The following is a 14,117-nucleotide window of genomic DNA, read 5'->3' as shown; positions in this document are numbered from 1 at the left end:
CACAAATATAATTGAGAGCTCCCTCCCTCACCCTTGGCCTCCCTCCTTCCCCAGAAGTAACTGTCACCCTGAATTTGATATTTGATAATTAACCATTCTCATGTACTTTTAAAGTTCTCTTACCTATGGCATTGTTTTGCATGTGTTTAAAATTAACTAGTATTTATTTACTTCGTATCCTACTGTACATATTTTTTTGCAACTTCCATGCACTATGTTTCTGAGATTTAACCATGTTGATACAAGTCTTTTTCGATTTCAAAAGCTGATTTTTTAAAAAAGATTAGATAAGCATTTAAGATATATGCAGCTGCTGCTTATGACTCTAGGTTTGGACACCCCAGGAGATGATTTTACCATGACTGGACACTGGAATGTTGCTGTGCATGTGTGAACCTGGGTGACGTGCCAGGTGCTCAGGCCCCCTGAGCGTGTATGACAACATACATCTTGCGTGTGTGAGTACAGGGGTGAGGGTGTATGGACGTGCTTTGTGGTTGATCTAACTCTTATTCAGCAAACATCCCCTCTTACCCCACCCTCCACCTGCATGGAGGAGACTTCCTGTCCCACTGAGGTGGGCTTGCTCATGTGACTTGCTTTGGCGGATAGAAAGTGACAGCCGGCCATTTTCCAGCCCAGGCCTTAAGGAGAACTGCACTTTGCACTCCCTTTTCTAGAGTTTCAGACTTTCACTGTGAGAAGAATACGCTCCAGGTAGCCTAGCCCTAGAGGCAAACTCAGTGTCCCAGATCCACAGACCAGTCAGCAAGAAATAAATGCTTCTTGTTGCATGCCAGTGAGATTGTGTGGCTTTGTTACACAGCAGAAGCTGACTAGTACGTGCTCATCTGGCATGCCTCTTGGCCTTGTCTAACTCTTGGAGAGTTACTCCAAGTAGAGTGTTACCCCCAAAGGCAGTGCTCAATAAAGATTTGGTTTTGGATTAAATATGTTTGCCCATGTGATTGCACACACTGGACACACATATGCGTGTGCATATGGCGCTGGTGGGTGTAAGCCCTCGAACAGGCGTGCATGTGGGAAGCACACACATAGCAGAGTGGCAGCTAAATGACAGCTCCCAGCCTGTGCACATCTGGGCAGAGGCCAAGTGAAAGACCCTGAGCTCGTTTAGCGGCTGTCTCACTCCCTTTCCCTGAACCTTGGGCATCCTGGAGTGGAGCTGGAAACACCTGAGCTCTTTGAGGCAGGCAGGAAGTTTCCAGAAAAACAAACCGGTAGCAAACCCAAGGGAATATAACTAACCACACTTTCTCTCCCCTTCAAACCCCTTCAGCCTTCTAAAGATAGAACGCAGAGGTACCTTTGTGGCAACAGAGCTTAATTCATCTCCTGAGAAAAGTACTAGAAAGGGTCCCAAATCCTTTGTAGTCTCAGCTGTCCAGTTCTGGGGGAGTCTAAGGAGAGATAATAATAAACAGTAAATGGAAAAATCACGCGCTTGTCCTTGTCCCCCAGCATCTTTTTCTTTTAGGAAAAGATTATCTTTATACCTGGAGAGGCTGTCAATCACTTGGTCCCACGTCCCTAACCAAGAAAATAGACATGTGATGCAAACGGACCAATCAGAGTCATCCCTGGCAATTGTGATGGAGCTACTAGAGAAGCTCTCTCTTTCTTCTGGCATCTCTAACAGTAAAAAGGATATTGGAGGCCATTCCTCTCACCAAATGGAGAAAATAAAGGCCATAACCAAGAATACAGAGCTGAGAGATGGGAGGAACACATTCCTGATGACATCATTTGAGCCCCTGGATCCAGCCATGCCTGAAGTCCCATCCATTTCTAAACTCAGTAAACTCCCATGTTTTAGTGTGAATTGAGCTACTGAATTTCTGTCATTTGCATCAGAGTGTTTCCTTCCTCCCTTTTCTCAACAGAACAGTAAAGATATATTGGCTCCTTTTAGATTACCATAATGGTCTCCTCCTATAGCAAGATGAAATTTCCTCTCGAGCCTGGCAGAATAATAACAGCACTGACACAGGATCCACTGTTGTTCTTACGGAGACCTCAAATGTCTACGGGGAAGTGCCTCACACTAGGATATCTCTAAAGGAGGTCTGCCCAGTTAGCAATGATAACCCTTCTCCTAGGACCAAGGCAAACCACCCCCGGCCAAAAAGCCTCCTCTTAACTCTTTGATTAACGATATTACCCCAATAGACTGTAAGTTCCGTGAGGGCAGGAGCCACACTTAATAATAACCACTGTATCTTCATTCCTAGTCAAAACGCTGTCATCACATACTCAGTACTACATGCCAGGCACTGCTGTAAGTGCTTTAACAGTTAATGCATTAACTCAGCTAATCATCACAGCAGCCCTGTGGGGACTCTCACTGGCCCCATCCTACAGATGCAAAAATAAAGTGCAAAAGACTGAGTATCTTTTCCCAGATCACACAGACAGCAGACGGTAGAAAAATTTAACCCAAGGAGTCAAGCTCCCAAGTCCCAGCTCTTAAACTCTATATAATAGTAAGTGTCTGGGACACAGTAATTACTCCAGAAACATTTGTTGTCTAACCGTTGACCGATATCTAGGCCCTACTCAAACATCTGACCTAACTTGAGAAAACTCTGCATGGGAAAGAACAGCTGTCTTCCCCCAGGGACTTCTCACTCACCCAGAGCTGACGGTGCCTCGATTATCTGCATTAGTATTATTGGTGGTGGTGTTTCACAACAAAAGTAATAATAACACCTCCACGCATTTGTAAAGTGCCATGTTTTTGAAACCCTTTCCCTTTCCACAAGCCAAGAGGTATTGGTGACAACCACATGAGGCCTGTAGAACAGCTATCATTCTCACTTTACAGGGACTCTGAGGCCAAAAGAGAAAAGATCATGTTTCCAGAATAAATCTAAGTGTCTAACCTCATCCTAAGTTAGAGACTCCGCCCTGAGGCAGGAGAGCCAGGGCCGGGTGCCCCTTCGCCAGCGCCCCCTACCCCAGCCCTGGAGCCGAGCCCGGGCCCTCCTCACCCGTGCTGTTCCAAGAGCCTGAGCCTCACTGCCACCTTCTGCTGGGGGCTGAGGTCCAGGCAGTCTCTGAGGCTGTGCAGGGCAGTGGCCCAGGCCCTGGGGGACACCCCACGGTGGATGACGGCTGCTGGCAAGTGACAGAGCAAGTTTCCCAGGATGTCCACGGTGTACTCGTCAGCGACGGAGTCATTCTGAAACCAACACGCGGAGTTGGTGGAAAGGTCCAGTGGGGCTCAAGATCGTGATCCCGTAACACACTTCCCGACCCCAAACCTCGTAAAGGTTCCAGGATCTGAATCGCCTACCCTGCCATGGACCTGTAGAGAAGGCACAGGGCCTAATTTTACCCCAGGGGTGCCGGCCCCAGAAGTCTGGGGGACCCCACGGGGGGCGGGTGTGGGTGGAAGACGTACATTGTGAGCACTCACTCGGTGAGGCTGTGGTCAGCGTCACTGTGATTGCTCTGAGGATACCTCAGAGTTCAGTAACCATTATAATGATAGTACTGCAATAATAAAAACAGCGCTTCCAAGTTTGCACAGCCCTTGAAAGCCTCCAGAGCTCTTTCTCAAAATGACAAAAATAGCTAACGTTTATCGAGTGCTTACTATGTGCCAGGCACTGTTCTAAGTATTTCCATGCCTTAATCCATTCATCTTAAAGTAACCTTAAGGGGTAAGTACTTAAAAAAAAAAAAAAAAAAAAAAAAAAAGGAGGTAAGTACTAATATCATCCACTTTTTCAAGATAAAGAAACTGTCACCTCTGCCCATTGGGCCTTTGCATTAAACAATATATTACCTATTTCATGTCCTCAGTACTCCATGAGTAAAGTGCTATAGCACCCATCTTACAGATGAGGAGACCAAGCCTCGGGAAGGCGAAGTGACCTGTCCAAAGCCACCTAACCAGGCAGTGGCAGAGGTGTGTCTAGAACCCAGACTCTGTGTACTGTGCTCCTTCCTGTCCTCCAGAGCGGCCTCTCAACATTCAGGCCCCAGAATGGCAGTCCCCAGAACCAGTAGCCGAGAGTGTTCCACCCGTGGTTTCAGAGCCCACAAGTCAGACTTGTGGCCATCACATCAGACTTGAGAGCCCAGCCAGATCCCCTGAAGGCTCCCCAGGATGGCCATAGATACCTGGAGGGGAAGGGACACCAGTGAAAGTGTCACCCAGGAAGAGTTTCCTTACCAGGCACTGCTGTACTTTCTTGAGGACTGAATTCTTTTTGTGGGAATCTAAAACCAAGGAGTCCAACTGACTCTTCCCAGGCTGATCAGAAAGGGCACACACTGGAGGCTGGGACAGAAGCCAGGTAGCGAGCCCTGGAGAGAGATGGAGAGGATGAGGGAAGGAAAGCAGTGGCTGCTCTGTATTTGTCCCTGAAATCAGGGTCTGTATGCCCAAGAACTTATCACAGGGGTGTTCCTTAAATGCTGGTTCTCCCCAGAGATGTTCTGTCTCCTTTGGGCAGGTAGCAAGCCTCCCACCCATCATTTTCCTAATCTGTGGGTGGGAAACAAACTTTGCATAATGCTCTTCTCCTACAGGTGGGAAACAAGCTTCCCATCATGCCCTTCTTCCATGACCCAGCAGCACTGATCAGAGAACAGGATCTCCATAAACAGAGCTTGGCTGGTGGACTGGCTGAGGGGAGATGAGGAGAAAGGAAACGAAAAAGGTAGAAGAAGAAAGAGACAAAGAGAAGAGAGAATAAAACACAAAGTGGAGGGAAAAAGGACGAGAAGGAGAGAGTGGAGAAAGTAAGAGAAATGACTCCCGGTTCTGTCAACCCCAGTCCAGAACTCTCCTCCAAGCTCTTGACCGTATATTCTCAACAGAAGCCATATCATCCCCGTGGGGAGAAACTGGTTCAGGGAGAGGGAGGGATGGGGGCAGGGAATCTTAGTTATTACAATGATTTGTGATCCGCCAAAGCTCAACCCTACTCAACAAATCTTACTCCTTGTAATTTCTCTCATTAGGGAGAAATTAAGTTTTTCCCCTTCGGGAGGCAATAATGAAATAAAGGTGAGAAAGACTGCTCTGGAGCCATGTGGCATCATGGCCACCCTGACTGTTCCCAAAGCAAATTCAACCTCCTCCCCCAAACATGTTCTGCCTCCTCTCTGCCATCCCAGACTCCTTTGTCTCTTTATCCCCAAATCTGTCCTTGCTAGCATCTTAATATTACTCAAATCTGTTCTCGCCTCGCCCAGTCCCAGTATCACCATCTTATTTATTTCTTCATTCATTCATTCGGAAGATATATACAGAGCATCTGTTGCATGCCCAACCACTGTGCTGGGCACCAGCTACCACCATGAACAAGACATGAGGGGAAGGTCCCTACTTCTGGGATGCTGTAGGGGGAAGAAACACAGAAACCAGTTAATAAAACAGATCATTTCAGCTAGTGACGAATGTAAGGAAGAAAATTAAATGGCTCTATAATGCAGAATGATATGGGAACAGCCAGGAGAGCCCCTCTGAAGGCAGTACTATTTGAGCTGAGACGTGGATGTGTGGAAGAAGGTCAAGTTTACAGAAATAAGCTTCCACTGTCTCTCTCCTTCCAGCCAGGCCCCCTGTACTCCATCCTCTATATGGACAGTAGTGATGATCTCTCCCAGAATACAAGTAAAACACCCCAAGGCGTCACACAAGCCCTCCCTGATCTTTCTGCCCTTCTCATTTGAGCCCCTGGATCCAGCCATGCTGAAGTCCATCCCTGGACTTTCCTGAATCCAAAATTACCTTTCATTGCCTAAGCCAGTTTGAGTCAAGGTTCAGTCACTTTCAACCAAATATCAACTTGATATTACAACTGGCTTCACGCTTGCCTGTTTTTCCTCCGTGAGATTGTAAGCTCTTATAAGGGGAGAATTTACTTATCTCTGAGAGCTTAGTATGTAGTAAGCACTCAATAAATATTTTTAATTCAATGAAGACAATGGCAGCAAGAGAAGGGAGAGGGAAATAAAGAGGAAAAGAGAGAAACAGTGTCCAGACCATATTTAAAAAGCAGGGCTGCCCCCCATGCCTGAACACCCACACATACCAGGAGAAATCCCCACTGCTTCCATTAGCGCTGATTCCCCTGGAGCCTGGACACAGCTGTGAGGCCAGCCCAGATGTGACCTGCTTCACTGGCACTCACTCATTCAGGCTCAGGTTGCTTTGGCTTTGGTTTTTAAATAACAAGAAAAAGCAGAAGAGTCCGTCTGAAATGTCAACGTGAGGCTCAGAATTTAAATCCTGATTCTCAAGGACTTAACTGTCGAAGGCACTGTCCACTTGCCCCTGTTTCCTCACCAACACCCAGGGAGAGAGAATCACTTTGGCTTTGGTGACACATGCCAATCTTACTGAGCCAGAAAGGGAGACTGATGTTCACTTACGGGAGTGTAGCCAAGAGGAAGGGTGGCATAGAGGACCTGGAAACTTCCCAGTATTTCCACGCCAAACAATTAATCTAAAAGATGAAAGCAGTTCCAGGAAGTTAGTCCAATAATAACAAGGGCAAACACAGATTGTGCTTTCGGTGTGTCAGGCACTGTTCTAAGTGCTTTACATACGTTCACTTATTAAACAGAACACCCTACAGTGTAGGTAACACTACTGCACCCAATTTATGGATGAAGAAACTGAGGCGATAATAAGATGCACACAAAAATTGAAGTCTGAGAATGCTCACCACAGTTTTATTTATAACTGCAAGCAGTGAGATGTAACCTTGGTATACATCCGTAGGGGGCTGGTTAAGTAAATTATGGTATAGCCATACAATGGAGTACTATGCAACTACTTTGTCTCCATACGGTGGATTTATGCGTGGGTGTGGGTGTGTGTGTGTGTGCGTGCACGCACGCGTGCACATTCTATACATTTAAACAGAACACTGTGTATGGTATGAGCTCATTTGTGTGTCTTAAATTACATGTAGATATGTTCTATATATATGAAAAGTTCTCCAAGTCAATAGCAAACTTTCTCTGTAGTTATTCCTGGAGCAGGGATTCTCAGCCTCAGCACTACTGACATTTTGGACAGTGTAACTCTGCGTTGCAGGAGCGGTCCTCTGTGTTATGGGATGTTAAGTAGCATCCCTGGCCTCTACTTGCTAGGTGCCAGTAGCATCTCCCCCAGGTGTGACAACCAGCGGTGTCTCCAGATATGGCCAAATGGTCCCCTGTTGAAAGCATGCGCTAGGAGAAACTTTACTTTCTCTCTGTTGTTTTGTTTTATAATAATGTGCTTTCAGCAAAAAGATAAACAATCAAGGCAAATTTTCTAATTGACTGGCATCTGAAGGTTCTGAGAACTGGGCAAAATCAGGTAAGGAGGTTTATTGGGACAACTCTTCCTGTTTGAACATGTAGGTCTTCCTCAAAGCTGGCCTGAACTCCATCCATTGCATCCGTTTGATGAGTGGAAGGAGACAGCCACGCCAAGGTCCAGGTTTCAGAAATAACCTGCTTCCCACCTTACCTGGGCAAGGCTTTTAATATAGTTCAGTGGTTCTCACCAGGGAACCATTAGAAATGAAAAATATCAGGCTTCACCCCAGAAACCCCAGGGAACCTCTGCAATCTCTGGTTTTTTAACAGTTTTATTGAGGTATAATCAATATACAAAGAACCGCACATATTTAATGCATACACTTTGATGAGTTGGGCATATGCAAACATCTGTGATACCACCACCACAATCAAGGTAATAGGCACGGCCAACAGCTCCCAACGTGTCCTCCTGTCCCTTTGCTTTGGTTTTTGTGGACAGAGCACATAACTTGAGAGCAACCCTCTTAGCGAATTGTGAAATGCAGATACCATATTGTTAACTGCAGGTGTTGTGTTGTACAGCACATCTCCACAACTTATTCATCCACCCAAACTGAAACGTTATACCCAGTGGACAAGCCTTCCAGGCAATGCTGATGCAAGCTCGAGTTTGAGAACCACTGACAGAACGAACAATCTGAGGGAATGACAGGCTTCATTAAAAATTTGCCTCTTCCTCTAATGATCTCAAAGGATTATACACCCGGCTTTTCCCTTCCTGGCTCTCGGGAAGAAAAGTCATTGTTTGGAAACTTTTCATTCAGATCTGAAATGCACCAGCCCACCTGCTCACCCTCTCAGACTCTGTACAGCCGACCGTTTGCACTCCAAGTCCAAAGCTGCCCCCAAGGCCCGCTTTTACTTACTTAGATACAGTGAAAGTCAGTCACTGCCTCTGGTCTCCCCAAAGGGTTAAAGGGTCTCCTTAACTATTTGGAAAATGAAGTTTTAAATGAAAACTTAAATTCTCCTAGAGGACTATTTCCATTCTAGGCTACCACTGGAAAGGGTATGAAAGTTAGATGAGGGTATGACCTGCAGGCCCAGGAAAGCATAATTGTGGACATGCAAAACGGTATCCCTTCCAAGTGAATTTTGGGGTTCAAATCTGGGTATAGAATAGCCAATCTACTGAAACTCTGGCTGTAGAGACATAGGTATGTGGAGCTTTTAAAAAAGAAATTGGAGAAAACCTGGCTCAGTATTTGGCCCCATATCGTCACTTGCATCCGTATGACCCTGGCACAAGTATCTTAAAACGCCACAGTTAATTCACCCAGCGACCGGGTAGGGAGAGAGAATTGGCAACGAGGAAGTGCTTCGAGGGTACCTGATACGGTGAAAGCAGAGAGAAGTTGTTCTCAAAATACTGGAAATGAGCCAGAAAGGAGTCCACGCTCATGGCCTCAATGTGGGAGCACATCACACCTTTGACCAGCTGCCCTGCGCTACAGAACAAAACAGGGACCCAGGAGAAAAGGGGAGTAGGGAAGAGGAAAGAAGGAGCGAGCAAAGGCAGATCTGATCTGACACCAGCTGCAGGCAGGACTGTCCAACTCTCCCTCCTGGGAAATAGGCTCCTCGGGAGGGAGACTCCAGAGGGCTCATCAGCCCCAGGCTTACCTCAAGAGCTCCTCGGGCCTCCTGGTTGTCTTTGACAGAAGCTCAAACAGGAACAAGGCCTGAAGGAAGAGAATGATTGCCATGGGGGTGGAGCACTCACCTACCGTGACGAGTCCTATGGTCCCATTTTACAGATGGGAAAATGGAGGCTTTGTTACTTACCCAGAACCACACAATTGCTAAGCGGCAGAGCTGGGACTTGAGCTGGTGTCAGGTAATTGCAGAGTCCATGCTGTCACACCCCAGGTGACCCAGCGCTCCAGGAGGTGAACGAGGAGCAAAGCCAGGGCAGCAAGCCTGGAAGTTTACTTCCTGTGCTCTAAGAAGCTGCTGCCCAGTTGAGGACCCCGTAGAGCCCCTGTTTTCATGCCCACCTGCTGTTTCTGAGCACACGGCATCCCAGAAAACAAAACGGACGGATGAATAGACCAGGATGGGCTAGAAAGTTCCAACAGTAAAGTAAGTCCTGCTCACAACAGCGCTCCCCTCAAGCCCTCCCAGGTGGGCCCCCAGGAGAGCAAGGCCTCGTAGGCAGGGGGGTCATTTGTTTCAAGGAACGTAATTTTACAGAACACCTAACGTGCATATACGATCAAATACGACATTCATCTATTTTATAGACTCTGAAACTTTGAACATAATTCCCTAAACAGAATAAACTGTGAGCTGGCATTAGGCGGAGGCATCGGTGACATGACAGCTGAGCCCAGGAGAAAGGAGCAGCAGGGGAGGTAAGTTCCAGGCACTCTGTGTGTGGCCCCAGAGATTTCCTCAAGCACAGGATCGAGTTCCAGGGTCCCCCCATCATCTCCGCCATCTCAGGAAATGGCACCTCCATCAACTCAGTTGCTGAGACAAAAATATCTTGAAAGCATACGTGGCAGGACATATTTTCCAAAGTGATCGCATATTTTCTGCCTAATATGCTCTTCTAGAAGCTTCCAGAGCCACTCCCCCATCAAGAGATGGAGTCTGCTTGTAGCTGGAGGTGGGTGGCATGGTGGGGAGCTTTGCGACAGCCTCAACAGACAGAGCGCAGCAGAAGTGATGCTATGTGACTTCCAAGGTCGCCAAAGATGACAGCTTCTCCCAAGCTCTCTCTCGGGACACACACCTTGGGAGCCCTGAACCACCCCTATAAAGCCAGCTGCCCAAAGCCACCATTCTGGACAGTATCCGACACCTAGAAAGGCCGTAACAAATTACTACAAACCTGGTGGCCTAAAACAATAGAAATTTATTCTCTGGAGGCCAGAGGTCCAAAACCAAGGCGTCGGCAAACTAGGTTTCTTCTGAAGGCTCTTGGGGAGAATCTTGCCCCACCTCTTCCAGCTTCTGGTGGCTTCTGCTTGGCTTGTGGCTGCACACCTCCAGTCTCTGACTCCGTCTTCACGTGGCCTTCTCCTCTGTGTGTTTCAAGTCTGTCTTCTCTTCTGCTGTCTGCGTTTTCCGCTCTTATAAGGACACTTGTCATTGGATTTAGGGACCATTCAGATAATCAAGGAGGATCTCACCTTGAGACCTTAATTAAATCTTCAAAGACCCTTTTTTCCAAATAAGGTCACATTCCCACCCACAGGTTTTGGGTGGACATAACTTTTGTGGGGGGGTACCATTCAACCCACTACATGGAGAGACCACACCCAAACAGAGACACCCCCAGCTGTTTGAGTGTCCCCAGCCCAGATGTCAGACACATGAATGAGACGCCAGGCCCAGCCACCAGCTGAATCCAACTTTGTTAACAGCCCTAAGCAAGAGCCTTGGGAACCATGGGAGTAAATAAAATAACTGCTACCCCACTGAACCTGGCGCTGGTGGGTAACCAGCGACAGATCACGGGCACATAAGGCCTGGTGCCTCCCCTCTGTCACACCCGCATCCAATCCGACAGCCAATTCTGTCGCTGTTAACTTTCAGACTGTATCCAGAATCTGACCATTGGCCACCACCTGCATTGCCAACACCTGGTCCAGGCCACTGTACACAGTAGCCTCTTAACTGGTCCCTTTGTTTCCTCCCTGCTCTCCTCAACTCAGTCTCCACGCAGCAGCCAGAGTGATTCTTCGAAAACCAAAGTCAGATCCTGTCCCTTCTTAGACGCCCCTCAGCTCCCTTTCTTGCCCAGGGTAGAAGGCAGTCCTCACAGCGGCCACTCCACAACCTCTCTGAGCTCAGCGAGGTCGCCTGTCTAAACAGCTCACCCCCTGAAAGGCCTGGCCCTCCCCCTGGTTTACTTCCTCCTTAGTGCTCAGCAGCATCTGTCACCTAACAGGGCACACGTTTAATTGCTGACCTTCCGCACTGTCTCCCTCGCTAGAATGGAAGTCCCCTGAGGGCAGGGACTTCCCTCTGTTTTGTTCGCTTCTGTGTCCCCAGCACAGCGCCTGGCACCTGGGGGGCAGGGGCTCCACAAACACTGACGAGTGAGGGAATGAAAAGCAAGTCAGGGGAAGTTCCGAGGCCACAAGTCGGCCTCCACAGCACAACCCTCCCCAGGAGGCCCCAGTGATACCTGCTCTTATGTACAGTGCACTGCCCAGCGTGATTCTCATGAGAAATGATCCCCGTTTTGCACAGGAGAAAACTGAGGCCGCGGGAGGAGAAGCAGTGACCCCAAAGTTAATAAACAGCAGCCCCGGAATTCACGCTCGGGTCTCGTCTAACTTAACACTACGCTATTCTATCTCCTGAGTTTAATCACAAGAAATAAGTTTCTTTTACCAAATTAACCTTAGAACAGACCTTTCCCACAAGACAGTCAGAAACCCAGGCACCACCTCTGGGAGTCACAGTCGTACCTGACTCCGCCGGAGCTCCTTCTCTTTCAGGACTGTGGAGTTGAATCCAGGTTCCCTCCATAAATCAAAGAGAGACACTTCCTTAAAGAAAGCCCCTTGTATTTCCACAATGCCCGAGGCGGTATCTCCTGTTTCCATCACCTGTCAAAAGTGAGAAGAAACATAATAACGACCTTGCAGAAGGTACATGGAGCATTGGGTGAGGGCCAGGCACTCTCTCTAGTGCTTCACTGGCAGCTTCACTGCTCAGCAACCCAAGGAGGTGGAGATGATCCTTATCCCCATTTTACAGATAAGAAGACCGAGGCTTAACGAGTAAGGCTGAAAGTCAATACATGAGATTTAAGCCCAAGTCTGTCTTATTCCAAAACCCACACTCTTTAATTTAACCATAGGCGTGACAGCTATCTGCAAGGTGTTGGTTGAAATTAGGCTGAACCCTTTGGGTTGGTTTCTTAACAGATTGTACAGTAGGACCTGGCAGGTCTGATAGAATAGGATGCCCAGAAGACCCACTGCAAGTGAGAAAGAGGAATATGGACATGGCTTCAGAGCACGAAAGGAGGGGCGTTCAGAAGCAGTAGGGGGATTCAGGATTCATTTTCACATTTGAAAACCAAACTCCTAAAACATTATTACAGCAAGAAACCTAATTGAAGAAAAGTCTTCCAGATTTGACTGGCTGGGGAGAGCACCAGGGTCTGGAGAGAATAAGGCACAACCCCCAGAGGCTCCTTCTGGAAAGGAGAGAAGGTGGGCGTCAGGGGAAGGCATTCTCCAGGTTCAGAACAGCCCCACCTAAAGACAAAGACCACTCCCAAAGCCCCAAAACCACACGCTCTGTGAGCCCCAGGGCTGCGGACCAGACATTTTCCTCTCACCTTGCTCAAGACACCGTGCTGCTGGGCAGGTGACAAGTCGGACACGTGCAGGGAGATGGCGCTTCTCAGGAGCTGCACGAGGTCTCTGCGGTCCATGGCGTGGAAGGCCTGGGTGCCCACCCCAGCCAGTAGCACGCCCATCTGGCTGATGTTGTAGAAGGACAGCACCTGGGGGCACCGGCCAGGGAGGATGAGGCCCAGCTCCGGACCTCCACCACTCGGACGTTTACTGGGCCCTACTGCAGGCCAAGTATCCAGATGGCTGCTGGGGCACCACCGTGACCAAGACACAAGCTGCCCTCCCCGATCCTCCTTCCTTCCATCAGGAAAGAGAGTTAAGTATCAAAACACAAGACACCAGTAACTGTACCACTGGGGGAATCACTATGCCACCTGAGGCCATGGCACAACTAGCAATGTGCCATCCATGTGCCACAGCTGACCAGGCAATGGGCTTTTCTGTGTGTAATCTGAACTAGCTGACAAGATTTAAATATTGGAGGAATCTTATAAAAATCCATATGAGAGTTTCTGCTTTATTAAAAAAAAAATCTGAACATCAGGCGATACTGGGCCCACGTTGGCAACAATGGGCAAGAACCTTCAGGTAGGTCGTGGGACTCTTAGTTTACCCAGCCCACCCGCTCTCACGGGACCCTGAGAAAGCCCACTGGCCTCAGTATTGGCCTCAGTATGTCACCGGCAGGCATCTGACACGGCAAAGCCCCACGCTCATCGACCTTCATGTGGAAGCTTTGAGTTGAAGTAAAGAAGTGTTTTAGGACATGAGTGTGATATTTTATGACAAATACAACTATAGCTGGACTAACAGGAATCACGCTTGGTTTTTCCCCCACTCCTTTGGAGTGAAGACGCTACATGTAATATCATCAGAGACATTCCTTGGTTCTGCAAAAAACGGTTGAGTGGTGTCCTATAGTTACTCCCTGTAGAATGGACAGTCTCTTACTGTCCCCAAAGAAGGCAAGACCTTTTGAGCTCTTGGCTTCTTAGCAAAAGTCACCTCACCCGCTCTGGAGGAAGAGTTGGACACAGGAATGAGACAAGCCTCTTGGTCCAGGGCTGTGAGGAACGAGACAAGTGTCCCTCAGCTCCCTAAAATCAAACTCACAGAGTGGACCCATGTGGCCCCAGTCAAAACAGAAGGTCTGCGAAGCCTTCAGACGAAAGTCACCAGAAGTCCTGAAGGGACAAGATGAATGGTCTATCCTTGGTCTTGAGTCAGAAAGTAAGAATGGGTGGGCATTGGTCTTGGTGCCATGATGGAAGTAGTTAGCATGGGAGTAAAGCAAGCAGGATGTGAAGCCAGATGCCCTGGGTTCAGTCCCAGCTCTGCCCCTTTCACGTGGCCTTGGCAATTCCCTTTTACACTCTGTGCCTCGTATGAATGACCTGGAAAACGGAAGTTATAACACTACTGCCCTCAGACGGTTGTTGG

At 48.2% G+C, this 14,117-nt stretch overlaps 1 protein-coding gene across 1 annotated transcript in view; it reads right to left on the bottom strand.

Annotated features, from left to right (window-relative positions):
• Nucleotides 1-14,117, bottom strand: part of OTOA (otoancorin) — a 72,823-nt gene that overhangs the window by 22,404 nt on the left and 36,302 nt on the right. The window contains 10 exon segments of the mRNA XM_032603761.1: nt 1,328-1,421; nt 3,012-3,202; nt 4,202-4,281; nt 4,284-4,307; nt 4,310-4,335; nt 6,412-6,485; nt 8,684-8,801; nt 8,977-9,035; nt 11,778-11,918; nt 12,659-12,826. Of these exon segments, the coding sequence (XP_032459652.1) occupies nt 1,328-1,421; nt 3,012-3,202; nt 4,202-4,281; nt 4,284-4,307; nt 4,310-4,335; nt 6,412-6,485; nt 8,684-8,801; nt 8,977-9,035; nt 11,778-11,918; nt 12,659-12,826 (975 nt within the window).

The sequence above is a fragment of the Phocoena sinus genome, chromosome 15 (genome assembly GCF_008692025.1).
Source record: "Phocoena sinus isolate mPhoSin1 chromosome 15, mPhoSin1.pri, whole genome shotgun sequence".
Classification (NCBI taxonomy): domain Eukaryota; kingdom Metazoa; phylum Chordata; class Mammalia; order Artiodactyla; family Phocoenidae; genus Phocoena; species Phocoena sinus.
Note: the sequence above shows the minus strand (reverse complement) of the source record. Positions and strands in the feature narration are given on the sequence as shown.